This window comes from Punica granatum, chromosome 8 (genome assembly GCF_007655135.1).
Source record: "Punica granatum isolate Tunisia-2019 chromosome 8, ASM765513v2, whole genome shotgun sequence".
Classification (NCBI taxonomy): Eukaryota; Viridiplantae; Streptophyta; class Magnoliopsida; order Myrtales; family Lythraceae; genus Punica; species Punica granatum.
This window is the reverse complement of record NC_045134.1, coordinates 5,327,207-5,354,151: the sequence shown is the minus strand read 5'-3', so window position 1 is coordinate 5,354,151 and position 26,945 is coordinate 5,327,207. Positions and strand designations below refer to the sequence as shown.

Below are 26,945 nucleotides of genomic sequence, written 5' to 3'. Positions count from 1 at the left end.
CATCAAACATTACTTGCTTAGGTTTCGTGAGTTTCCTCCTTGATTGACTAATGAGCGTGTGAGGACCACAAATGGAAAAACATGTCTGCCATTTCCTTGGCATATAATCTAATTGTGTAAATATAGCCTTTGAATTAAAGGCATGTTTTCGTGTTGAACATTCAAAAGCGTGTTTCTTAAGGTCTAATCCATCGGTGGTGCAAATTCATGTGCAGTTCCACCTTCTTCTTCTTTTTTGGTATTTTTCCATTTGCTTTTTCCCCCTTTTTTTTTTAAGGTCAATAAAATAATGTAAATAATAAATAATAATTTAACAAACGTGATTCCTTCGGAACAACTTTAAAAAATGTGAAAAATCGTGTCTCTATCCTCTTGTTTTACTCAATAATACTCCATAATGGCCTAGTTTGACTTAAAGGTTCTTAGGGTTCACGTTTGACTTGTTATTTAACTGGTCCAATGTAGCTTCACGTGGACTCTTCATATTGTATCGCATTTCTTTAACATAAGCATAGAAATTCTCAACCCGGTAAGCATAGAAACTCTTAACATGGCACGATCACGATCACGCGTTTGTGCTTAAGAGCACAAGTTGACCGCTGATACCAAGAGAAACGGATCGTCTCCGACATGAACTCATGGTCTTCTGGATTTACGAGAAGATAGCGACTCGAAAAAGAAATACGAGTGAACGATTACATCTTGTAAGAAAAGATTTTCGAGTCAAGTAATTTTCCTTGGATTAAGGTGAAAATGTTGTGGAGAGAGCACAGAATCAAACATAAGGATTGAAGGAATAACTTGCAATATTTACATTAACTTAATCAGAGTCTTAGCTAATTGTAATTAATATTAGCGTAATTACATCGCAATAATGATGAGATCAGATAGAGTTAGATCTAAACCTTGCTTAATAAAAGCAAAAGCCAAAAAGGAAAAGCAGCAACAATGGGTAACTAAACCCACTGAAAAAGAGGGCTTAATAATTAATTAATTGATAATCTATGTTTAGAAAAAGGAAAATTGATAATTATTAGTACTACACGGCTTAAAAAGCTACTGCGAAGCTGCTAAGCTGAGCCATGCCTTGTTCTTGTCTGGGCTGGAAGCTGCTGACGTGTCGACTACTTGGTATGGTGACTTTGATGTAATCCTGCAACAATTTTCCACAAAAAATATATCGATTAGCTGATAGTTGATTTGATTTGACCTACTGAAAGAACTCTAATCTTGGTTCTTTTATCAGATTTTTCCAAGCACAGAGCAGAAATGAAAAACAGTGCTTCGAAGATGTCGGCATACGCCTACCGATCCTTTCTCTTCTCCAAGAAACGGTGGAGCGACTTCCTCCTTGCGATGGGGAGATCTGCAATGAACAAATAGAAGAAAAACCCATTTAGATTCATACCTCCATGAGCAATATTTATAGATGAAAGAGTTCATTAACTTCCAAAGAGCAATATAGGATTAATTACCAGAGGCCATCGGCTCAGCGGTCTGTTGAAGGAGATCTTGGATGGGGTTGCTGCTCATGATAGGACTTGGAGGGACTCTGGCTTTAGATTCGATCTGATTCTTCGGGATTCTGGGAGCGACGAAGGCGGGCTGAGGAGTGAACACTTGGGAGTTGCTCCCCTTGGTGGCTAAGAGCATGACTTCCTTGGCCTTGTCGGCCGGGAAATCATTGAACACAATCACCTGCCCCGCGTAGAATATTGTCATCTGGGCAGTCTTGGGCTCCTCGGCAGCATCAAGCATCTTCGTGCTGTAAGACAATTGAAATAACTTCTCAATCACATGCTCATGGACACAACTTCACTACGAGAGAAAACCGTAACACCATAAAGCTAGCAGATGAAATACAATCCGGGCCTAAAGCGATAAAGAGAAATTCGGGGTCTCAGCCCGAATATCGCAAACCGATCTAAACACTGCAGCTGTACGAGTGGTGCAAGTAAAGAATTCTCCTTTACTTCCCATTGACTAATCATTAATTCCATAGAAGCCTTAGCAATACACATACCAATGAAAGATGACGAGACTGACAAAATAAGTGACAAAATAACTTCTCAATCCATAGATTCCTACGATAATAACTCACAAAATAACGTAACTAGAAACCGATTAACCTTCTACTCTACATCGTGTTCGAGCAAATAAGGTAATGAGAGTGCGTGGAGAACACACCTTGAATCAGCAGACTGGGGGAAGAGGTCCATCGATTTCAGGCTCCCAGCTGGCGGGTTTTTCGGGGCCGAGTCCGTGTTCGGATTCTCAGGAATGGGGAAGAAGTTCATCGGAGCCATGGTCTGTCGGAGCATCTCCGGCTTACCTGTAACAATAAAAAATTTTGGAAAATATTTCAGATCTTTTACCAAAATAAACAAATTCTTCTACGAAGCTCTGTTCTGGAAACTAGAGAACTGACAAATCAAACGAAAAAGCAATTAAAATCCTTCTCATTTCGTGCATCGAGTTATTAACTCCCTGCCATACCATTTGATTGCTGCAGCAGCAGAGTATTTACCTCAAAAGCCACATTTTTATGGGGGGAAAAATAAAAAAAAAAAAAGCAATCACTCCTCAAAGCACAATCACGCCTCGCTCAATGTACGGCTGTTGTGGGTTAAAATCTAACAACACGAGAAGAGAACCGGGTGGAAGAAGAAGAAGAAGACGAAGACGAGAGGGAAATGTACCGGTGAGGTTGAGGTCGTTGAGGGCGGCCTTGTTCTCCTTCAGGTACTGGCTGAGGAGGCTGCAGGTCTGGGAGAAGCTGGGCTTCTCCGGCAGCTTTGCTGGAACCTTGCCGGCGAACTCCGACGAGGTCGACATGCTTCACGGCGTTGTTCGAGAGCGAGAAAGTAGGCAAAAGGAGGATTTGGGGAATGGCAAAAAGACCGGATTTCTGGTTACAGAGGGAGGGCGTGGGGTTTATGTATATGGCGAAATGTGAATGAAAGAGAGGGAGAGCCGGTGAGAAAGTAGAGCACGAGGAATATGTGGGGATTTTAATTAATTATTAATTAAAAAATTATTTATTTATTTTATTTTTGGAGGAAAAACAATTGGGAAATATTTGGTGGGCAAGGCAGGTTCCTTCCTGTGTGCCTTGGAATTTTTGCTTTATTGATGATTTGATTTTTGATGTCCTCTTGTCGAGCAATTCCAGCACGTGTTCTTTGTCTCCCCACCTTTGCCGTCTTTCAAAGTTAACGGCACCCGGGAGACCAGCTCCTCCCCGCCTTACGCCGTTAACCCTTTAGGTCCTCCTACTTCTTGTTCTTTGCGGTTTAGTCCCTGTCTTATTTTTTGGGATCATTTCGAACTAATTAGTAAAACTATGTTTACATAAAGAGGTCTAGCTACAGGCTAATTTCTGAAATCCAGTAGGAGCATTCCACATGCCCGGATCCTCAAATTTGCCTAACTCGATTTCCATCTATAGGAGATGTTTCTGATTTTAAGCCTTCGTAACAAATGTGCCTTCGATTGAGCCATTTAAGGTGAGATTGATAAGACTATTAGTCACCTAAACCGCGCCAAGCGTGAACCGACCTTGGGGGCCATGTCTGTACTTGAGTTTATCGGAGCTTGGAAATCTATCAACCTTTCTTTTTCGATGTGTATTCTAATATTCGAAAGCCCAATAAACTATATTAATTATGTTCGAGGTGAGTCGTTCCATTAATAAATGATAAAGCTCTTTTCAGTCAAGAATTTTTTTTCATTTATAATATTCAAACTCAAGATCTTCCTAAACGAGTTGAATTAGACTTTCTAAAAAAAGAAAAAAAAATTATCGAAAATAATTCCTAAAATACCATTGGGTTTGAAGGCCTTTCATTTTGACTTGGTTCGTCGTTATTTTCCGGTGAACCGTCCGTATCAACTTGATTTTGAGATTGTGAACTAGCATCAATTCAATTTTCATCTGTGCGTTACTTTAAAAGAAAGGGAAAGAAAGGAAAAAAGGAAAAAAAAAAAGATTATGAATTTGACAGCAAACTGATTCATTGATATTGTGCCACGTGGCTACAATCAGGGTGGGGTGGATTTGGATAGCAGCCGTAGCCAATAATATCCCAGAAATTTTCCGTGTGGGAAACGGGGGAGACAAAAGGGCAGTCGGGTCCGTGAAAGTGGTTGGCGAGATTCGCGTGCACCGCCACCCCTCTTCTCATGACACGTGGCTTGATCCGACGGCTCGTTAGCGCTGAGCGTTTTCCTCGTGAATGTGACATGGCGGGCTTTACCGCGTGGCGAGAAGTCTTTTTTGAATATTTTTCTTCTCCCTCCATTAATAAACAACTATAAAAATTTCTCGTGGAGGATAGAAGAAATATATGTTTTTCTAAAGGCTTTATGGAGCTAATAAAAATTATAAAATATCTAATATGTCATATATTATTTACGGTTCTTACGCTGAAATTATCTTACTTCATCCGATTGACTTCATGAATTTTTGCCTCCTCTTCAATTCCTCTATCCTCAGACTAAATGTCAAGTCTGTCGTTGAATCAGGCGAATCATAATTCGGATTAAGAAATAAAAAATATTTTTGACTAGTTGCTTTATACTAAGAAATTAAAACACTTGTCGAGGATAAAGATTGACCGAATTAGTTGCAACAACTATTTTATAGTTTGTCTTATCAAAACAAAATCTTCTATATTGTACATTTTATCCATAATCTCATCCAAATGATATGTTTTTTTTTCTTTTAATGAATGAACTATAGTAAGAAACGAAATTTTTATTGATTTTTTTATAAAAAAAATTTACTTAATCAAGCGAGTGCATGCATCGTTACGCTGTCTCTTTTTTATTGCATTTTTACTAATTTCCAACGAGAATTCATCACCTTACAAAACTTTTTGATGAAATCTCTCATAAAAGACTATGAAATTTCTTGTAACTTAAGAAAAATTGAAGTGATTTTTTTTTTTAATAACAAGGCAAAAAAATCTTTGCCTTTCAGCCCACTTCATTCTCTATTTTATTTGAAGCAACCACTGAGAGCATAATGTATCACTCTAGAGAATAATACAACACTTTTCCAAAAAAAGACCAAATATTTGATGATGCGATAGGAGATCTCAAATCTCTTGGAGACTTACTGGTAAAGGAAAGCTTACAATGTAACCATTGCATGTATCTTAGCTTTCCACATAGCTTCATCAAATATTGCCTCTTAGCTTTACAATCCAAATATAATCTCAAATCATTATGATATTTGCTGTTGGAGAGTCGTAGACATCCGGCGATACTATCCCAACTCGACTCATATTTTGGCTTAAACCAAAGGGTGCTCACTCGCCCACGTGGATAAATAAAGACATGTAAAATGCCTTCATAAGGTAATTAGGAGATACAACGAGCGGATCATCCCGACCTCACTTTTTCATCTGAATAACTATATATGTGTAACCTGCTTGTTACACTTTATAATGTCAAGGTATTCGTATGTTCTTGAACCGCGATTTCTGCACATGCTCATTAAACTCACAAAAGCTCTCTCTCGCTCTCTGTGTTACTGGTTTAGTCCGAATCGCTTTGAAATTTGACTATAGGGCATCGGAGGGCCAAATTAGGCATGCAACCACATGACAGTTTGAATACCCGATACAATCCGTGATCAACACCATGAGACTCCTCATTTTCGGAGCACTCCAATCCAAGGATTCACAATACAAATTTTGAATTAAACGTGTTCTACAGTTGTAGTAGTTACAGATCGAAAGTGAACTATGTTATTATTAAGATTTTTTCTTTTTCCGATGTACGTTATGGCATTAAATTTAAATTCTTACCCGCGTGGAGAGAATAAATGTGGCTCAATCTTTACATGGTAAGAAGCGGTCCCTAAAGTACCTTAAATTGGTAGCATCTTGATGTCCTGTGAACTCCAAGTGATGGAAGTGCCTCACCAGGAATGGAAGTACATGATGTGCACCACAAACACCAACTAACCATGTCAACCGAGTGTGACTCGATCCAATCACTTCAGTGCAAACTCGAGCCGAAATGCGAATTCGCGTCACTCGCTGGTTCAAGCATTTTCAGAGCCAATCAAATCACGTGATAGTCAAAGCTACTCCGAGATCTAGCACGAATTGATCGGCCCACGACCATTTTCACCTTGTTTCATATCGGACCACTTTTTTCCCCTGTACTATTTAATAGGGTTCACATGTAACATGGACCTACCTATGTACGCACACGGACAGCATTTATGCAAAATTACTTCACATGCAACTCGTGTGTTCACATATCACATCCGAGAGTACACTCCGTAATTTTAATTCTTTTATTTAGTTTTTACTGTTGATATTCCCGGCACGATGCTGCAACAGGTAGAAGCTTGGGTTTCAGGTATTACTAGAAGTAATGAACTGGCGCTATGCACGGAAATACATATAAGAAAGGTAAAATCAATAAATAATCAAATATGTCGGTTGATAAGATGGTGTCATTTTACAGAATATATATATATATATATATATATATAGATAGATAGAGGTGGCAGGCATTTTTGTTACCTCTAATTAATTTAAAATTTTAATTATTAATTAGTGAAAATAACAAAATTATCATTACATATAATAATTCTAAAGGCATACCGTATGACGTGCAGGATCTATACGTCCAAAAGTTACTTATCATAATATAAACTTAAATAGAAGAAATTATATATACTATAAATAGATTTATTGTAAATTATTGCCTACTGTTAATATTTTAAACTATAACTGATAAATAAGTTGTGCCTTTTCTTTTTGTAAGGTAAACTGTGATTGGAAAGGAAAAGGAGATGTGTGGGTCCGAAGAATGTGTTGTTTAGTGGCACATATAATCTCCCGTGTTCTTTTATTAGTTATTAAAATTTATATATATTTTATTTTATTAAACTCATGAACCTTTCTTATAACCGAAAAAATAAGTTGTATGAAACCAGAAAAAATAAGTTGATGGGTCCAATGAGAGAGAGAGTGTGTGTGTGGGAGAATGAAGGGAGAAAATAGGTAGTTATCGTACAAATTTACAATTATCTATAAATAAAGTTATAAAAGGAGAAGGATTCTTTTGGTATAAAATTTGTTTTCAAAATTACCCATGCTGCATATACATCAATTAACCAGAACCATAAATTTGAGGTTAAAGTAGAAAATTTCATACTAATAACTACTTACTAACTTCTATTTACACGTTCTCTTCTCCCCTATTTTTTTTTCCTTCACTATCTCTTCCTTATCGCTTAAGAACTTGATCTTGGTAGCCAATAACATTTTCTTTTATTATTCGTGGACTGTGTAAATATATAATGAGTAATGTCGATGTTTTAATTGATATAATTCGCAAAATCTAATTTACCAAAAAAAGAATTCCTAAACCTTAATTAAAGTAATTTTAGAAAAATATTTTGTGTTTTAGTACATATTCGATTTTCAATTTTTTTTCATATAGGTTTCCTCGCATTACGCGGACGCGTTGCGTCTAGTAATAATAAGTTAGTGATTATTACCAATTAAAAATATTTTACTCAAAATATTTTGGGAAATTGAAAGTTATACTATTTCATTCTTTTCCTATATAAATAATAATGATAAATAGCTCTTGGGAGCAAAGGAACGTCCCAAAAAAGGAAAGAGGAGGGCAGAGGAGGAGAGATGAGAGAAAAAATAGGAGCGGCAAAAGAAAAGGTGGGTAGTTTTTATGATTGATTTTATTATATTTACTTTTATATTGATGACTCTTATTAATTAAGATATATCTAATATAAGCAAGTTGAAAAGGAGAAACTGAGATAAAGAATTTTTTTTTCATATATATAATAGTATAAGATAAAATCTATTTTGTAAATCAACTCAAGGATTTCTAAGTGATTTCTTTTTTAAATGTATCTAATTGGAAAGGGGTTGTTTGGTCCAAGATAGCTGAGATTATTATATTATTAAAATTCATTAAGTTATTTTTACTTTTCTTATGTTGGAGACATCTATAATGGGCATAGGGTACACTGGAAATTTTTCTTTAAAATTAAATAAGAATTTAGGTGTATATTAAATAAATAAATTAGAAATGAAGAGTTTCACTTTCAATAGATTGGACCAGTCTGTTGCAACAACAATGGACCATGTAACTTTCATTTTGACAAACTACCTACTAGTGTACGAGGATGTTATAAATTTATATATATATATTAGCCCTCCTGAACTGTTATTTCATGCATGTGAAATTGCTCTCGCGTCCTTGTACAAATTCAAGAATCCTTATTAAAAAAAAAGATATTTTCATTTTTTATCCTTCATGAACTTGTAGGTAATAGAGTAGCGGTTTTTTATTGCTTATTTTTGATATATTAATAGTTAATGTATACAATAGAGTTTAACTTTGAAAAAAATGATAGTGCTTTAAAAATGAAGTTTTTCCTTAAATAATAGTATAAGATAAGATAAGATAAGATATTATATATAATAATATATTTCGAAAAAAATTATATATTTCATTTCCCATACCAAACACGGACGTGCTGCAGCATACTAAGCCTTGCATTACAATGCGTTGCTTTTTAGAATTGTTTTCTTTTACTATTTTTTTCATTTTTCATTCATTTTTTCTCTTAGAGATTAATGTGAAAGGTGCAGTGTGCATTAAGCATATGTATAAAAAAAATGATAAAATGTAATTTATTTGACGTTTATGGGAATTTTTTTTATTTATATAGAGAACTTTTTAAATTGCTTTCAATATTTATTCATGATCATTTTTATTATATTTTTTAGGAAAATATTCGATATCGATTCAAGAATCGAGAAAATTGTTTTATTTTTCAGTAAAATAATTAATTACAACTGTAATGCCCGATTAGTTAAAGAAACACTCAACTACAGGCTAAGAGTAATCAGAATAGACTTATGTGATGCTTTCTTATTGCATTCGCCGACTTTTATATATTGTAATTGATTGATTGATTATTTCCCACAGAAGGTGACATTGCCATGTACACTCGGGCTGACAAGGGAAATGAGGTTTTCTCCCTTCTTGGGCTGATATTGAGCTTCCTCCCACATATAAAAGCCCGTCTGCCCATAGCGGCCCTTGGATCAGGCTTTGGCTCATCCTCATTAGGCCCTTATGAAACCTTAGATTCACCGAAGACTCCTACGGGGTCATCCATCCTCGAATAACTCCTCGGTCGCGAAAATGCGCACGGATTATTAGAACCTTGGGACCTCATATAAACATTCAAACTCCTCAGCAGGCCCTATCCTGAGTGGTCTGCCTCGACCTTGGATCAACACAGGACTCTCGAGATGTGCCCCGTCCCGTCGTGCCTATTCATCTGGTTGGACCGCAATGCCCCTGCAATTGTTTCCTTTCTTGGATCAGGCTTCGGTCCTTCCTCATTAGGCTCCTAAGGCCTCAGAAACCAATTGGAGCTTCTATGATGCAATGAGTCCTAAACGCATACAGACTGTTAGAACCTTGGGACCCCGTCAAAGAATTGGAGCTCTTCGGTGGGCCTCCCTAGTGGGCACTTTCTCGACCCCGGGAAACAACACCGGAATCCCGAGAGATGCCCGTCCATTCATGTGTATTCATTTGGTCGGACCGCGATGCAAGTGCAATATTCCTCCATTGTAGCGACTAGCACGGATGGATACCCATCGCACAAAGTTAACGTTGCACTACAACCCTCGAGTAACTTCCAGTTTCAAAAAAAATCCGCAATTCGTTATGGTTAGAGTCCTATTATTTAGATGAATAGCGAAAGATTCTGGACCACTTAGTTCCGAGCCTAAACGCGCCACTGGACTGCCATCACTTCCCATATCAGAGGGTCAGTCCGAGATGATCCGTCGGGGGCCCCACTTCACTCTTTACAGGCCACGTCAGCACCAACTTCATCCTGAATATCATCATCTCCATCTGCAGGAATTCAGCGCCCATCACATTCTGCAGATAAGAAGCTCCCGAGCTCAGTCATGGAAGGCCATTAATGGCGCTCTCCCTCGCTTCTTCCTCCTCCTCTTCCACCTCTGCTCTCTCAACCCTCCCCTCAAGGTCTCATCGCCACCGCCTCTACCTCAGAAACTATCGTCTCCGTTTTGTTAACTGATATGGTTTCTCTGTTTTCCTCCTGTTGTGAACCAGAGGAGTTATCCAACAATGGTTCTACGCCGGGCAGGTTAGAGCTTGCAGCAGCAGCAGCAGCTTGCCTGGAAGAGGAAGGACTCGCGTGAAGGCCGGGAAGGGGGTGTCTGACGTGTGTGAGCCGCTTCCTCCTGACAGGCCCTTGTGGTTTCCCGGCAGTTCTCCTCCTGAATGGCTGGATGGCAGGTCGATTTATTTGCAGTCAAGTCGTTAGAGATTTCCTAATGTAGTATATTCATTAACATCAACTGCTAAGATAGTAAGATATGGTTCTAGGAAATGTTCATGATGTTCTAGTTGATATATGTGATTCACCTTGGTTGAAAGATGATGATAGCCCAGTCGTATAGAAAGATCCGAGTCGGATGCAATTCTTGAAGGCATGATTTGTTACGTGGTGAGATGGCCATGTTAAGTTTTACTGATCACTTAGCCGATAGAATATGAATTTGAATCTCGAAACTCATTGGCATTTACCGTCATCATTGATCAAGTGTTTTGTAATTTCTATTGTTTAAGATAGACTGTGCAAAATGTTCCAGTTCTATCTATTTTGGGATCTTATTGTTTGCACTGAGACTTGGTAAGACTATGCTTGAAGAACACATGACGCAACTCTCTGTCTTCCACTGCAGCCTTCCAGGCGATTTTGGCTTCGACCCGCTTGGATTAGGTACAGATGAAAAGTTTATTCCTTACCAATGTGCGAATTCCATGAATTTAGAACCTGCCTTATCCATATTCCTGAATTGAAGAGTCGAGTGTTGAGGTTTGTCTGCCGCATTCTTTAACATTGGTCATGCCGGGCAGGATCTGATCCAGAGCTACTCAAGTGGTTCGCACAGGCAGAACTGATGCACGGGAGGTGGGCGATGCTGGCAGTGGCGGGAATCCTCATCCCTGAGCTGCTTGAGAGGTTGGGCTTCATCGAGGATTTCTCTTGGTACGATGCGGGCACTCGGGAGTACTTTGCCGATACCAAGACCCTCTTTGTTGTGCAGATGGCCCTCATGGGCTGGGTCGAAGGGAGGAGGTGGGCAGACATGCTGAATCCAGGTTGCGTTGACATTGACTTTAAGTTCCCGAACAAGAAGAACCCAAAGCCTGATGTGGGGTTCCCCGGAGGGTTCTGGTTCGACCCCTTGATGTGGGGCAGGGGCTCCCCAGAGCCCGTGATGGTGCTGAGAACAAAAGAGATTAAGAACGGGCGGTTGGCTATGTTGGCTTTTGTTGGGTTCTGGTTCCAGGCAATCTATACCGGGGAAGACCCGATCACCAACTTGACAAAACACCTTGCTGACCCGGGCCACTGCAACATCTTCTCTGTAACGTCTCAGCTATTCTTTTTCATTTTTAATTTCCTCAAGCTGTACTGTAATTTGAGGTGAAATTTAGACACCTGATATAAGTTTTCCATTTTGCAGGCTTTTACATCAAGTTAAAGCCATCGGGGCACTTACTCCGGATTCATTCTCTCCCGATTCAAATGACCAGAGAGATTTGTACATATATCAAAAGGCCAGCCTGAGAAGTGACATCTACTTTTACTTTCTGATTTGCATTTGGATTAATGTTTTCATTCGGTTGATTCTGTGTATTGCCTCAATTGGCAACATGTTTATGAGATCCCGAATTCTGCCATCCAGATCTTCTCTTATATCTTTGCTGATACGCATAAGCTTTTTTCTGGAAAGGGTGAGAAAGAACGGAACAGGATCGCCTTAAAAATTGGAACAAAGCGGACAGGACATAAGAGAAGCATTCTCAGATGATGTTAAGCAAACTGATCATCTCCCATCACGAGAACGGTTCTGGAAGAATGGAACTGGAAAACCGAACTTCTGTCTAATGCCACAGAAGCTAAAGCCAGAAGTGCAACTATTAGCGAGTCCTAAATGAGAGTTGGCTATATATGCCATATCCCTTAAAGAGGGAGAGAGGCTTATATTAAAGATTTGACTTGGTCAACAGGACAATGTTTGAACAATTTCTGTTCACCTCACTTTGCTTTGTGTTTCCTATTATTGGACATTCTAATGAGAAGTTGCCAGCTCCGTCGCCAAACATTTGCCACACACATCTCAACATGACAACCCCTTCCAAGAACCATTCCCCACAAAACACACACAGACAACAAATAAACCTTTACCAAGGAATCCTCCAGGAACCGCCCGTCCGGCCTCTCCCCGAACAGTGGCTCATTCCAAAGTTCCCTGTCGCAACCCAGCAATGGCCGCTGTTCGAACCCTCTTCGTGTCGCTCCTCCTGCTCTCGTTCACGACCTCCTCCCTCTCGGGGCCTGAAGATGACGCCCTCCTCAAGTTCAAGGAGTCCCTGACCAATGCCGGTGCTCTAGATTCGTGGGAACCGAACTCGCAAGCTTGCAATGGCTGGGCTGGGGTCGTATGCTTCAATGGGATCATCACGGGGCTCCATCTCTCCGACATGGGCCTCTCAGGAAAGATTGATATCAGTGCCTTGGAAAGCGTACGTGGCCTCAGGACCATAAGCTTCGTGAATAATTCATTCTCGGGCCAGATACCAGAGTTCAATCAGCTCGGCGCCTTAAAGTCCTTATTGCTAACGAGAAACCAGTTCTCGGGGGAGATACCAATAGACTTCTTCCTGCGTATGCAGTCCATAAAGAAGGTGTGGTTATCGGAAAACAAGTTCTCAGGGAACATACCTGCCTCGCTGGCACAGCTTCTGAACCTCATGGAGCTCCACCTCGAAGGGAATCAGTTCTCTGGTCAGATCCCTTCAATCAAGGCAGACAAGCTTGTATCGGTGGACTTTTCCCGTAACAAACTAACCGGTCCGATCCCAGCTAGCCTGTCAAAATTCGGTGCGAACTCTTTTGCTGAGAATGATGGGTTATGCGGAAAACAGGTGGGAAAGGAGTGTTCCAACGTCGAGAACCCGATGGCCGTGGCAATACCACAGGAAGCACAAACTGCACCTTCACAGTCCTCCTCGGGAAGTAAGGGTGGGAGTTCAGTGTTCGGAACTATCGTGTGGATCGTTGGGGGAATATTGGTCGTAGGAATCGTGCTCATTGTGCTTTTTTCATCGAGGCGTCGTGATGATGACTTCAGGGTTCTGGAGAAGGAGAAGATGCACGAGGCAGGACAAGTCAACATGCCTGTACCGAAGAGCGAGTCATCAACCAAGAAGGGCAGTGTGTCAAAGAAAGGTTCTCAGAACGGGAAGGGCTCAACTGCTGACCTCGTGATAGTGAACGACCAGAGGGGTACGTTCGGACTGGCGGACCTGATGAAGGCTTCTGCAGAGGTGCTTGGAAATGGGTCCTTGGGATCAGCCTACAAGGCTGTGATGGCCAATGGGGTGTCGGTGGTGGTGAAGAGGATGAGGGAGATGAATGCATTCACGAAGGAAGGGTTCGATGCTGAGATGAGGCGGTTTGGGAAGATTCGTCACCCGAACATCCTGACTCCATTAGCTTACCATTACAGGAGGGAGGAGAAGCTCTTGGTCTCAGAATACATTCCTAAGGGCAGCTTGCTCTATTTATTACATGGTAAGAAAATCTAACACTTTTGCTTTTGGATTAGCATGCTGCAATTCGATTCAAAAAGTACTAGGATTAGTCTTTGTGTCTCGAGCAAGTAAAGTTCCCCTAATTGACCATCTATAGGTCCTTTATCCCAGTATTATGCAGCAAATGAACTAATATGGTAGAAACTAGTGTTAGGATACATAAGTTAAAGTGGAAAAGATTAACATATGCTGCATTTAGCTAGAAGCAGTATAATAATTGTTCATTGGGGCAGGTGATCGTGGAATTTGTCATGCCGAGCTCAACTGGCCGATCCGTTTTAAGATCATTCTAGGTGTTGCTCATGGACTAGGGTTCCTGCATTCGGAGTTCTCGTCCCACGATCTGCCCCATGGCAACCTCAAGTCGAGCAATGTCCTTTTGAGTGACAACTACGAGCCTCTTCTGAGCGACTATGCTTTGCACCCTTTAATGAGCTCCCCTCAGGCTGCTCAGGCGATGTTCGCCTACAGGGCCCCTGAATCCTCCCAGGGCGTTTCGCTAAAGTGTGACATCTACTGCCTCGGGATCATTATCCTAGAGATCCTAACAGGGAAGTTCCCATCCCAGTACATCAGCAACGGCAAGGGCGGGACAGATGTGGTGCAGTGGGTCCAGTCGGCGATCTCCGAGCAGAGGGAAGAGGAGATCATTGATCCAGCCATCATGACGTCGAGGGACTCAGTGAGCCAGATGGTGAGGCTCCTCCATATAGGGGCCTCGTGCACGGAGAGCAACGCAGAGGACAGGGTCGACTTGAGGGAAGCCATTAGGAGCATAGAAGAGCTACAAGTTTGATGCAACCTTAATATCTGCTAGGCATCAATGGTAAAAGTATGAGTCGCCACTTTAGAATATAGGAGAGAAGATCAGGAACGGAATATCCTTTTTGACGGCTCAAGCCATGGCAGCGAACTTAGAATGGGGTTTTCTGAACACTGATCGGATGCGGGGGATCTCAAGATTGGGACGGATTAATGGAAATTGGAGAGATCATCAGTTCTTTGGCTAGGAAGATGAACTTTGTGGAGGGGCAGCTAAGTAGGCTAAGAGGGCCTAATTTGGGCCTTCAAATTTTTGGTTTTAATTACAACAGAGAATATTAAGGGTCGAATTGTGTCTGAGAGTCTTCATAGCAGTTTTGAAACAAAGTCAGTTTTTGTTTTGTGCAAGTCCTTCTGTACAGTAAACTTTCAGTTCTTTCAATTTTCGTTTCCGGGATAAGGTCGAATTATGTCTGAATTATTTGAAAGTAGTAAGCAAATTCATCGTCAAAGTCCATGGAGGTACCCAGAATACCATCGTGCAGATTCAGTATTCGGGTAAGTGAAGGGATTAATTAACGAGCATGGAACATATAACTCCAATGAGTATCATCGATTCAGCTCTATTCTGTTATTCACATTCCAAGTTTGACTCTAAACCAACCAGAATGAAACAAATCAAATTTATCTGTCGGATGGATTGATTCCATAAGAGGTGTAAGAGTATGAGTAGCTGGCCATAGCTAGACTGGGATATTTACGACGTCAACTGATTTGCCCATTTATAGTCTTGGATACGGGAGATGATGCTGAGATCGCATATACGGATTAAACGCAAAGAGAAAACTACGATGCAAATAGAAAAGATTTTAAATTGCTTTTCTTGTTTCGAATGGTGAAAGATTTGCTCCGAATCTGAAGTAAAAGCAAACCTAGTGGATAGGAAATAAAAGATACACAGATCATGGACAGGATGGATCAGTCAAACAAGCTGCATTCCTCCTATTTAAGCTGGGGGCAGGGGTGGTGCTGGAGGCAAGAGCCTGAGGAGACTTCAATGTCGGTTGTACGGAGCTGGGTTAAGCGCCCAGGCTACGAGTTCGGGTGCTGGAAGTATTGCTCCTCTTTAAACAGCAAGTTCAGCCCCAAGTTCCCCATATAGTACTCGAACATGCTATACTAAAATCATGGGACCGATGTGTGAACATCTCCTTCGGCAGGCTCTTGTCCTCTAATCCCAACCCAAGGATCTCCTCCTCCTTATCCAGACTTGGCTGACATGACTTGGTCTCTCCTGCTCACAGTTGCTGCTGTTGCCGTTGTTCGTGATTGGTCATCCGATCATCCTGAACAAGGATAGGAGATTCCCAGCCCAATCCTGGGGCAAGAGCCTATTGAAGGAAACTTTCACTCGTCTCCGGATTCCATAGTGTTCCATTCCAAATGTGCAGTTGAAGTACAAAAGAGGACTCAATGTGCTGAACTTGTGTTTCGTGGATATGCTGTGCTTCCGGTGTCCAACCTCTAGCCAGGATCCTTGATCCGGCTTCATTAACATCAACACACCACGAAGCTATTACTCTCCTTTTTTTTGATATATAGACTCTTCGAGTATTCGGGAAGTCGAGGAGATGTGACTCTTGCAATTCTAATGGTCCGTCCCGAACCACTATCACAATGACTCCAACCAGCCCCAGTGACACTGAGTTTGCTCCCCACGCAAAGTTCTTTGTATTAAAGAAAAGAGGGGAGGGGGTGAAAAAAAAAGAAAAAAAAAGGATGTTTGATGGTTGGTTGTTGTCGGCTGATGGTTGACGATATTCTCCCTTCCCTGTGCCAACAACCCCCACAGGCACTTTAAAGATTCAACCTTTTCGCCTCTTGCGAGGACAATTGAAGCTGACAGACGGTACTGACAGAGAGAGACGCCAAGATGAGCCTCGCGACAACCTCAAAGCTTGTGGAGAAGCTGAACCTGACGCCGCACCCGGAAGGCGGGTTCTACTCGGAGACCTTCAGGGACAACTCCATTATCCTCTCCACCTCTCAGCTCCCGCCTGAATGTAAAGCTCCTTCGTCTGTCAGTTTCGATGCTTTTTTGCTTAATTTAGCTGTCTAACCTTGGTTTGGGATCTGGGTCTTGGATCTGGAGTAGGAAGTGATTTGTTGGGTCATTGTGGTATCAATAGATTTTGAGTTTTCAGATGAAAAGTTCCAATACTGCTACTGAGGTGTGAAACCGGATGGACAGAATCCAAGTTTGCGATTGATTCCATTTATATCGATGATCGGTTTTGTTTCACTGTCTTTTTTGGTATGCAACTTTGGAGAGAAAGTATGCGGCAAAAACTTGTAGTTCTATGGTTGGAAGCTGATGTTTTGGTATCTCGATGCTCCATGTCCTGTTCCTCCTCATAAAGGTTGCTGTGGCTTCTACTTTCTTGAGCTGGGCTTGATCTTACTAGTTTACTAGATAATCTCCCAGGTTGGGTTGGCTTTTGACAATCTTCTCGGTTTTGTCTTTCAATAAAGATTTTCTTTAAACAATCATGACTTACGAGTGTCCTGCCGAGGCAAGCCTTGGTATTGCGGTTTGAGTCATGCAAACTCTAGCTAGTGGTTCGAGACGGATCAATAACATTGTACTTGCAAGTGTCCTGCTTGGTGGTTGCGTTCCCTCAAGTATCTATCCAGCTTTTTATTATATCGCGAATCATGAAACACGCTTGTTTAGTGCGTGTCATTATCTTCCCTTGTTTGCAATTTTTATTGATGAGATTCTGAATCCTCTGCAGACAAGGTTGATCGTCCTGTGAGCACATCCATCTACTTTTTAGTTCCATCTGGGAGTGTGTCGCTCATCCATCGGATTCCAATGGCTGAAACCTGGCATTTTTATGTTGGAGAACCTCTTACTGTAAGATTTCTATATGAGCTTTTACATCACAGAAGGCCAAAAGTGTTTCTGCTTTAATTTCAGCACTCATAGCCCCTGCCAGTATACATGGAATTTATTATATATATCATTCGGAGAAAAACACCCATCCTGGAAATTTTAGTCTTGCCTGATAAGCTCCATTCTCAATCTGGCAATGAGAGATCAACTGCTGGATCACCTGGGAATTCAAGCTGGCTGCTTTTTAGTTCTTACGCTGATGAAGAATCTGTCACTGTTCAGATTTTCCGTCTTTGATCTCAAAAAGTCCATTTCTGATGCCTTGAAAATCTTGCTCATGCCGAAATTTTCTTTCGATTTCACATGATGTGGATTTGAATCCTTTTTATAGTCATTTATTGTACATGAAGTGACTGAAAACTTCTTGTTACTTGTCAGGTGTTTGAATTAAATGACAAAGATGGAACTGTCAAGCTAACCTGCATTGGACCTGACATTGAAAAAGGCCAACAACCTCAGTACACAGTCCCATCTTACGTGTGGTTCGGTTCCTTCCCAACAAAAGACTATAGCATTTCCTCGGATGGGGCAGTAATAAAATCTGCGCCCAGAGATGCTGAGAAGCATTACTCTCTAGTTGGGTGCACTTGTGCTCCGGCCTTCCAGTATGAGGACTTTGACCTTGGCAAGCGCTCGGAGCTTGTTTCTAAGTTCCCAAACATGGCGGGCCTCATCTCTCTGCTCACCTTGCGCGAGTGAAGGTCGAATATTCCAATATATCACTTTCTGGAAGGGTCGCTTAGGCTACTCGGATAATAGGAAGGCTTTGGATTGTATGTGTGATGAATAATCTGTGAACCTTCAAAGTGAACTTACAGTAGAGAGAAATAAGAACCTTTCCCAACATATAAGGGCCCCTTTTTGCGGTATCATTCTTCTCCACAGTGCTCCGAATGCTAATCATACCTTATCTCAAATTTTTGCATCGTGCACTGTGACTCGATTCCGCCTCAACTTGGTCCTTCTTGCTTGTCGGGCATGATTAAGTTTGGTTGAGCATTCCCCGTGTCACCATAGACGCAGTTACATGCTTTGGTTCTCGTAGTGTCAAACTGCCATAAGAAGAGATACATGTTGATGGTCCCAGAAAGCTTTTACATTATCGAATGAATACCGCAAAACTACAGTCATATTACCCACAAAAGAATAAAGAAGTAAAACTGCGTTTTTCTTGGTGTGTACGTTCATATCCGGAAGTCTAATGGATCTCAACTAATTCACTTCGAGCGGGGTCGGCCCATTAAGAATAAAACCCTCCGAACATAAATTTTCTCTATTTACAATACTCGAACTAGAAACTTTTTCGGTATAAATCTTGGTATATGAAAGCCCAATTGGACCTCGACTAATCCAGCTGAGCCGGTCGGTTCACCAAGGAGGTACAACTCTCCCAGCGTAAATTTTCTCAATTTACAAGACTCGAACTCGATACCTTGTTTAAAAGAACAAGCGCCAAATCATTTGTACCAACCCACATGGATAACTCGAACAAAAAATTTTGCTTGAAGGGAATATGCACCGAACCACTAGAACCAAATCTCATTCCTTGTAAAACTGCGTTTAGAAGGGACCCCAAAAAAAAAAATTCCAACTAGGTGACTAGTCTTCTCATGGAGATACGTGTCATTGGCAGAATACAAGAAGTCCAAACGCGACCGAACGTGTTAACCTCCATGTCATACTTCCCCAACAGAAGTTTTCATGTAAACAGAGGAAGACATTTCGGGTTCATGCAGAGCACTCGGTTTGTGTTCTTCCTTCTTGTGTTTGTTCAGTTGTAATATTCAGAGACCATTAAGTTGAATTTGATGGTTGAATGTTCAGACGAGCTTCGCTTGCGGCGTAAAAGTTTGCAGTACTGAAACCGTTGCTGTCTGTGTAAGTACCGATGACGATGAAGCTTTGAAAGTTGACATCTCTGTTCCTTGGTATTGTCTCCGTATGTGAGTGTCATCAGATTTAGTTTGAGATACCTGTCACACAGAACATCCTTGGTGAAATAATGTCCGAGGAATGGCGACTGAAGCAGGTGATGTCTCCGTACCCGAATCCGTCTACACCGATGTTCACTACCCCGCGATCGCCATCGGGGGTTGCTTTGTTCTCATAGCATTGGTGCTGTCCACTTTCCTCATTCTCCAGCATCTGCGACACTATACAAGGCCTGCCGTACGACTTCCGTTTCCCAACCCTTTTCTCTGAATTATTTGACTGAGATTTCAGCCATTCATTGTACCGTCTATTGAGGCGGATAAGAGTCGAGTTAATTTCATTGTATTGTAATGCTTTGTTTTGATCCCAGGAGCAAAAATGGATTGTTGGAGTGCTTTTCATGGTTCCAGTCTATGCCACTGAATCAGTTGAGAATCGAACTCTGCAGTATAATGCACTATCAATTCGGTTTTTCTCCGGTTATAATTGAGATTTCAATTGTTCTGGAAATGAAGTACTATGGTAATTTTATTCTGTTTTTCTCCCGACTCTCAGATCATATCCCTTTGGAAGCCGAAACTTTCCCTTGCTTGTGACATCTTGAGGAACTGTTATGAAGCATTTGCCCTGTATTCTTTTGGAAGCTACTTGATTGCTTGTCTAGGTAAAGCTAAGAACGTATCCGGATAATTTCAGAAGGCAAAATTGTTGATTTTTCCTGATTTTCTTCCTGGTGTCACGCTTTCTATGCATGGTAGGTGGAGAAAGAGCAGTTGTAGAACTTCTCGAAGATGAGTCGAGAAAACTTCTGCTGGATAGAGGGGATGAGGGTCTAGAAAAGCAGCATCACTCATTCTGGAACTTCTTCTGTTGGCCGTGCGTGCTGGGGAAAGATTTGTTGACCATTGAAAAGTTCGGCCTCGTACAATATGTGAGTTGAGAATTAAGGATATACCTTCCACCATCAGGTTTTGAGTATCCACTTTTGTTTCATGCTGATGTCATTCATGTAGTCCAGATGATTCTGAAGACGGTCTGTGCATTCCTAGCTCTGATATTGGAGCTTCTCGGAGTCTACGGCGATGGGGAATTCAAGTGGAACTATGGGTACTTGCATTATGATTGCATCTTGCAAAAGAAAATCGATGAGATGATCTGCATCACAATTTGTTCCCCGCAAAATTTCGAACAACCGCTGCCATTCACCTGAAAAATCAGATGTTATCTCCTGTGCAGTTATTATCAGGTTGTTATTCCAACACTTTTTTCTTGTGTGGTTATCATCCGCTTCACCTCGTGTAGGTATCCATACATAGCAGTGGTGCTGAACTTCAGTCAGATGTGGGCCCTATATTGCCTAGTGCAGTTCTACAACGTGACTCACGAGAGGCTGAAACCGATAAAGCCGCTCGCAAAGTTCATCAGTTTCAAGGCCATCGTTTTCGCGACTTGGTGGCAAGGTGTTGGGATTGCCCTCCTCTGTACATTCGGGGTTCTCCCGAAGAAAGGGAAATTGCAGACTGGACTTCAAGATTTTCTGATCTGCATAGAGGTAAGCTATTTCTTTTTGCGAAATCACATGTCAGAAATTGAATTCATACACTTTTTGGAAGGCAGAAGCTCGCTATTTTGATCCATACATGATTTAGTAGAGGTATGTTCAGTTCAATGTAAAATAACTATGTTGTACCTCGCACCGTGATTGATAGATTGATGGAATGGGAAATTCAACCATTTTGAATCTTAGACCGGTCATTTTTGGGTTGATGGCGTGGACTAATCACGACTTTGTTTAATAATCTCAGATGGCAATTGCAGCAGTCGCGCATGTTTTTGTGTTCTCAGTCAAACCGTACCGTTACGTTCCAATTTCCGAGTACCAGAAGGTTGTTACTGAGACCACCACGGAGGCAGTGATGTTACGCAAGGGCAACAATGAGAAGCGGGCTCTGCTGGAAAGGACTGAGTCTAAGGTCGAGGTTCCAGGAACAAGTGTAACCGAGAGTGTTCAAGATATCATCGTTGAGGGTGGTCAAACGGTAAGCAAGCACCCCAATTCGGCTACTTGGTTTCGCATTACGAACCTAAGAAGGTTTTAACCACATTCAATTTGATCGAGCTAAGGATGGATCGGACAATGTCTATCTGCTGTGATTATTTCCTAGCTAGTTCTAGCATATTGTGATCTTTTCTTGAGCAGGTCGTTAAGGATGTCGTGTTGACAATAAACCAAGCGATAGAACCGGTGGAGAAGGGGGTGACGAAGATTCAGGAGACATTCCATCATAAGACTGTGGAAACCGAGGATGGCGATGAAGAGGAGGTGGAGGCAACGGAGCTCGTGAGACAAGATAGCAAGGGAAGCGAGACTGTTGTGAACATTGAAGAAAGCAGCAAGGGAAGCGAGACTGTTGTGAGCATTGAAGAGAGCGTGACTGAGAAGGATACGAGTAAGAACGATGGGAGCCGCAGTCCTGGCCAACATGGGACGTGATCGCACCAGAAGTTTGAGCTTTATAGATGAAAAGTTTTAAGGTTTCAAGCTTTCCAATTTCAGCTTTACATTAATCTTCTTGTAATGGGTATGCAGATACGGATTCAGTAGTCCGTTCAGTTTATTCAGTGGACGTACCGGCGCATTAAGGATTGTTGGATCTTGCAATTTGCAAGTGATATTCACAAGTCGAGGTCCATCTTTTCTCGAGACCGAGCTATAATATCCCAGGCTAGACTGGGATTATTATCTTTAGAACGAATGAGATTATCTTTAACACAAATGAGAGACTCTATGGATGAGACAAATCGAATGCATGAGATGAGCCGAATCCGACGGGTCAAATGTAAGGGTTTGATTAGTACTTGAAACACCAACATCCGGGACATGATCTGATGTTGCCTCAAAATTTATGGAAACATTCAACACGGATTCAAATTGTAAGCTTCGGTATAGTGATACAAATGATTCCAAGTACAGTCTTCACGATCTCTCACTTGTATTTTGTGTATAATCTTCCATTAGATCTTCCCACCTTCCTCAGTACGACCGGAACCTAGTACGACTCGATGTAATCCTCTGATCGGATTTATGAAGAAAAGGATGATACAGTTTAAACAATTTCCTCAATCACCTGCAGCTGGTACTTCTGCAGACTGCAAACAATCGTATGGGCCGTGGTATCTTTCCCCGAAAAATCTGGTTTCAGTATTGACAAACTCCAATCTCCCTAGAGGTGTAGTCAGTATTGACAAACTCCAATCACCCTAGAGGTGTAGTGGCCGAGACATGATTAGATCTCTACTGGAACAAGTTCAGATTGCTCAAAGGCCAGTGCTACGAAAGCCTTGCCCTGAAACAGTCCTTCCTGAAAATGCCGAACCACACATCCGAGTAAATCTCAGTCAAACCTGAGCTGCAAGTATCTCATTCCATGTGTCTGGAACACCGGGAAGGCACCAGTGCAAGCAATCCTGAACTCCAGGGGTGCCCTTTATGCTAAACCGGGAGATGTGTCCTTCGTCCCTCACTAGAGAGAGCCCCGTGATACTCAGGAGCTTGACCTTAGTACCTCTGACGGCACTCCAAGCACTGTAATCACTCGACTCGTCCTGTGACACTTCCTTCCCAATAGACATCGGGTTCGTGTTATCACAGCTCCCTCCAGTGTTCCAGTCCCCACCCACAAAATGCCTGGGGGATATGCTCCGATAGAACGCCTTCAGCCTCGGGTACTTTGGGAGCTGGGAGTCAACCCACTTCACGATGCTGTGTATTGTTAAGTTCTTAGCACGCCCAATCTCAGCTATCTTCCTATCAGTGTTTCGTTTTCCTCCTACATACATCACCCACCTGTTAGCATTGAGTTTTCCACGGTTCCAGTGATGCCCTGTATTGAGCACCAGGACATCGAACCGGGGGATGAACCTCTGGAGGAAGGATGGAGGCCGGTCGAGGTGCATGGCATACTCGGTGGAATGGTTCTTGGGGTTGATTGGCTCGAGGTCACACAGGCTGGCGGACCAGTAGTAGAGGATTGTCGTGTTGGTTTCTGGGAAGCGGTAGGCCCACCCATCAGGCCGGATAGCCCCATGGGCCTTGACAAGCCCATACTCTTTCCCCACATCCATCACATCAAGCCTCCCCTGACCACCTGTAGCCATACACATTAATGACTGGAACTGCTGCCGGCCCAGTGAGTCCCCGACAAAGGCAATGGTTTTGTCTCTCATCCTGCAAGACACTGACAAATTTGTAAGATCTTCAAGTAACTGACTTACATAAAAGTTATACTTTTTAGCTTCTAAAAGACTGCACCAATAATGTGCAGGGAGAAAAATTAGACAGAACATGGATGACTGCAATAAGTAAATGGGAATTAGGAAACCAAGACCTAAAACCACATCCTATGCTCTAAGACTATGTTAAGGGAGCAGTTTTAGATAAGCTTCAAATTCAAGTAACATGCACCAATAGTGTATGTCAATGAACACTGACTAATGATCCAACAAAAACATGCAAATGTAAAAAGACCAAAATCATGTATAATTCAATAGATATACCTCTTTAAGAATTTTTCCCTTTCAAATTCTTCCATTTGACAATTTTTAGGCTGCCACCTAAGTGTCTCATAGTCAAAATTCATGCGCTGGGTCAAACGGCAAGCCCACATCGCTGAAAGCCATTGCTTACAACCATACCCAGAGTACAAAGGCCGCCTCTCATCCACAACCCATTTTCCTTCTGCATAATTGCAGGCTGCAAAGGTGGTCGATTTCATATAGTTAGCAAATCACTGCCCCACAAATATTACTGAAATAGTCGGTTTAATAGGTATTATAGGTATCAGCAAAGTGTGTTCGTTATCTTTTTACACTGTAAGAGGTGAAAACCATCAAATAAATTCCTGTCTTCTTTTGAGATAGATTTTTGTAGGAAAAGAAAGGAATCCACTATCAGAAGCCAAAAACTTAGAGCATCAAAGAAGCTTTTACATGGATCAGCAGGAAAAAAAGTTGCTTGGCAACAATATTGCATCTATATCATTATGCTAATCCCAGGGAGTTTCTTTCTCCCTTCTCCAGCCTGCGAGAGGCTTCAGCACCAAATCATATTTATATGGAGTATTTTCAGCAATAATCCTTAGAAAGGAAAGGAATTGAAAGATCTTCTAGAACTGTACAACAGGGGCCCCTCAGCATATGTCCATATATAGAGCTTTGCATGAGCGAGAAATTAGCCACACTAAACGGCATAAGTGAGAAGAACCAGAGGAGAAAGACTCATAAAAAAAGACTACCTTGCCCTTTATTTACCGCCGATACTTTCAGCTCATCTTTGCCTGACCCTGTAGAGTTGACAAGTGCAGAACTTGCAGGAGCACTGGAATGCTCTCCTAGCCGACCTTCAGAGTGGTCCTCTCTTGAAATTTCAGAATAATTGGCAACTGATTCAGGGACAGTTGAACGAATTAGAGCATGGCTACCCTTCGGAGACTCTACAGAATCTTTCCCTGTCATTTCTCCTCTGGCAGGACTCTTAAGAGCATCTGGACGGAAAATAGAATAAAACCTTTTGACTTAAACGAGTCAGGAGCTCAAAACTCGATTGTTCAACCTCAATGCCATATTGTGCGAATAAATAGATAATATGGGCGTATAGATCATTTGTTTCATAAGACATAAAAAAAAAAAAACCTGTACCTTACCTTCCCTCTCTGGTGAGCTTGTTTTAGAGTCGGCTGCAACGTCGACCGTCTTGGGCGTGCTCTTTGAAACATCTAATGGAGGGGCCACTGCAGCATGGCTGTTTTCTGTCTTTGTTTCAGTCTCTTCTGCTGAAGCTGCAGATACATCTTCTGCACTCGCTTTTGTTGGCTGAGAATTAACAGAGCTTTCAACATTCGTACTGGTTTGGATATCTACAACAAATAGAAGATAACATGAAAGACCACATAAAAATATAGTTTTCTGATAACACTTCAATCACTCTCTTCTGATTTATATGGAGCTACCTCAAGCCCATGAACACTCCATAAGACCATGGAACCAGGTAACTCTTCTCAAATTCCAAATCATAAGTGCGTGTTTATCTTCTTGCGGAGATGCATGGTGAAGAAATCGGCTTGTATCACTTTCTAGAATTGGTCATTCCTATGGAGGATTATAAAAATTCTCTTGTTAAATTCAGCAATCCAAAGCCCTTTCTTTCATGTAAAAGTTCCTTCATTTCGTGGTTTTTCTTTCGAAGAATTGATAACAAGCGACATGAATGGTTTCTCTCTTTCATCTGCATCTTAGAGAAGACACACACTCAAAAGTTAATAACATAGCTATATGCAGAAGCAGTGCTGGAGGCAAACCTGATGACACTTGCAACCAACTATGCTGAGGTGGAAGGAAGTTGGAAACAATCGGGTTCTTCTCCCATGTCCAAACAAGGATTGTGGTGCAAACAAGAGCTACAAGGACAAGAGAGAGTTGCTTCCCCCTCAACCCGTAAAAGTTTGCCTTCATCATTGAAAAACGAGGATATATAGCTCGGAGACTTAGAGCAAAAAATCGTTTATTTGCATCAAGCTTTCGGGAGGCTCTGCGCAAGGGGCTCAATCATATCCTAGCTGAAAGAATTGGTCTTCCTCTCCCAATCCTTCCCCTTCAAATGCAGGGACAAGATCTCTTCATGGTGAAGTCCCTGATCGAATAGAAACGGCTTAGTATACGAACCAATCCATACAAAGATCCATCCAACTTCATCTTACTCTAGTCAAACCCAAAATTGTCAAACAATAGCAAAAGAATCCATGGTTCGTTTGCTGAATCCATAGATTTTGCGGTAAAAATAGTAACTTTTCAAGCGGAAATTACACTTCATCAGCTACAACATCGAATTGCTATGCACATACGAACACTGTTCATACTACAATCAGACAGCAGCTTTTAATCACACCAAACAGAGTAAACACGAACCGATCCATCAGCACGATAAATCGACCGAACACGGCAGAAAGCAATCAATACAAGCTCAATTCGTTCCTAAGACGAAACGAATACGGAAGCCAAACCAAAGTCGCCATTGCAAGCAGCAAAGCATTCACGTCACGCCAAATCAGGAAAGCTCAAGATCATGGCGAGAGAGCAAGTACACAGGGACAGAGGAGGCTCGGGATCGGTGATCTGAGATCGAATCCGGAGCTCCCGAGATTCCATGCACGGAGAGCAGAGCAGGGAAGACAGCCGTGCGAGGGGAAGCAATGAGAAAGAGAGAGAGAGAGAGAGAGAGAGGAAGAGGGAGTGTCCGTTGGTTACCTGATGAGAGGGAAGGGAAAGGAACTGAGATAAGAGAGAGAAGCGAAAAGGAAAGAGGGAAGCTTTGGCCTTTGTTGGTATGGTGACGACCTGACAGAGACGATGGAATTTGGAGACAGAGCGTCGAAGGAAAGCCTTTCATAAATTCAGAGAGAGAAAGTTTTAGAGAGAGAGAGAGAGAGAGAGAGTCTCGTGATTAACCTCGGAGCATGTCGTCTGCTATTAACGATGGGATCTGTTTTCCGTACAAAAAAATAGGCGATATATGTAATGTATA

At 41.7% G+C, this 26,945-nt stretch overlaps 6 protein-coding genes across 12 annotated transcripts; 4 read left to right on the top strand and 2 right to left on the bottom strand.

The window, feature by feature from the left end:
- Positions 1-788: 788 nt before the first annotated feature.
- LOC116215825 (protein TIFY 10A-like) lies at positions 789-2,958 on the bottom strand. Its single transcript, XM_031551598.1, has 5 exons — positions 2,700-2,958; positions 2,188-2,332; positions 1,476-1,765; positions 1,309-1,366; positions 789-1,153 (listed from the first exon to the last, which is right to left on the bottom strand). The coding sequence occupies exons 1-5, from the start codon at positions 2,833-2,835 to the stop codon at positions 1,057-1,059; spliced, it is 726 nt and encodes a 241-aa protein (XP_031407458.1). The 5' UTR covers positions 2,836-2,958; the 3' UTR covers positions 789-1,056.
- A 6,951-nt stretch (positions 2,959-9,909) lies between these two features.
- LOC116188492 (photosystem I chlorophyll a/b-binding protein 6, chloroplastic) lies at positions 9,910-11,799 on the top strand. The gene is made up of 5 exons (XM_031517893.1): positions 9,910-10,068; positions 10,159-10,344; positions 10,794-10,831; positions 10,969-11,483; positions 11,583-11,799. Exons 1-5 carry the CDS (start codon positions 10,004-10,006, stop codon positions 11,598-11,600), a joined length of 822 nt encoding a protein of 273 aa, XP_031373753.1. The 5' UTR covers positions 9,910-10,003; the 3' UTR covers positions 11,601-11,799.
- A 136-nt stretch (positions 11,800-11,935) lies between these two features.
- LOC116188491 (pollen receptor-like kinase 3) lies at positions 11,936-14,972 on the top strand. The gene is made up of 2 exons (XM_031517892.1): positions 11,936-13,696; positions 13,950-14,972. The coding sequence occupies exons 1-2, from the start codon at positions 12,388-12,390 to the stop codon at positions 14,510-14,512; spliced, it is 1,872 nt and encodes a 623-aa protein (XP_031373752.1). The 5' UTR covers positions 11,936-12,387; the 3' UTR covers positions 14,513-14,972.
- A 1,293-nt stretch (positions 14,973-16,265) lies between these two features.
- Positions 16,266-18,318, top strand: LOC116188493. The gene is made up of 3 exons (XM_031517894.1): positions 16,266-16,541; positions 17,274-17,395; positions 17,813-18,318. The coding sequence occupies exons 1-3, from the start codon at positions 16,412-16,414 to the stop codon at positions 18,131-18,133; spliced, it is 573 nt and encodes a 190-aa protein (XP_031373754.1). The 5' UTR covers positions 16,266-16,411; the 3' UTR covers positions 18,134-18,318.
- A 776-nt stretch (positions 18,319-19,094) lies between these two features.
- Positions 19,095-22,050, top strand: LOC116187889 (protein LAZ1 homolog 2). Of its 4 annotated transcripts, XM_031516890.1 has the most exons (10): positions 19,095-19,178; positions 19,259-19,312; positions 19,419-19,603; positions 19,737-19,793; positions 19,922-20,030; positions 20,125-20,297; positions 20,385-20,473; positions 20,669-20,918; positions 21,172-21,405; positions 21,567-22,050. In XM_031516890.1, exons 3-10 carry the CDS (start codon positions 19,448-19,450, stop codon positions 21,858-21,860), a joined length of 1,362 nt encoding a protein of 453 aa, XP_031372750.1. In that variant the 5' UTR covers positions 19,095-19,178; positions 19,259-19,312; positions 19,419-19,447; the 3' UTR covers positions 21,861-22,050. The 4 variants fall into 4 exon arrangements, with proteins under 4 accessions (XP_031372750.1, XP_031372749.1, XP_031372752.1 ...); XM_031516889.1 differs by having other exon boundaries at positions 19,175-19,312; XM_031516892.1 differs by lacking the exon at positions 19,095-19,178 and having other exon boundaries at positions 19,185-19,312; positions 19,398-19,603.
- A 144-nt stretch (positions 22,051-22,194) lies between these two features.
- LOC116187888 (protein trichome birefringence-like 16) lies at positions 22,195-26,842 on the bottom strand. 4 transcript variants are annotated; one of them, XM_031516885.1, is made up of 6 exons: positions 26,669-26,842; positions 25,723-26,054; positions 25,069-25,281; positions 24,661-24,909; positions 23,924-24,119; positions 22,195-23,594 (listed from the first exon to the last, which is right to left on the bottom strand). In XM_031516885.1, the coding sequence occupies exons 2-6, from the start codon at positions 25,877-25,879 to the stop codon at positions 22,766-22,768; spliced, it is 1,644 nt and encodes a 547-aa protein (XP_031372745.1). In that variant the 5' UTR covers positions 25,880-26,054; positions 26,669-26,842; the 3' UTR covers positions 22,195-22,765. The 4 variants fall into 4 exon arrangements, with proteins under 4 accessions (XP_031372745.1, XP_031372744.1, XP_031372747.1 ...); XM_031516884.1 differs by lacking the exon at positions 26,669-26,842 and adding an exon at positions 26,506-26,659 and having other exon boundaries at positions 22,766-23,594; XM_031516887.1 differs by lacking the exon at positions 26,669-26,842 and having other exon boundaries at positions 22,766-23,594; positions 25,064-25,237.
- Between the last annotated feature and the right edge of the window lie 103 nt (positions 26,843-26,945).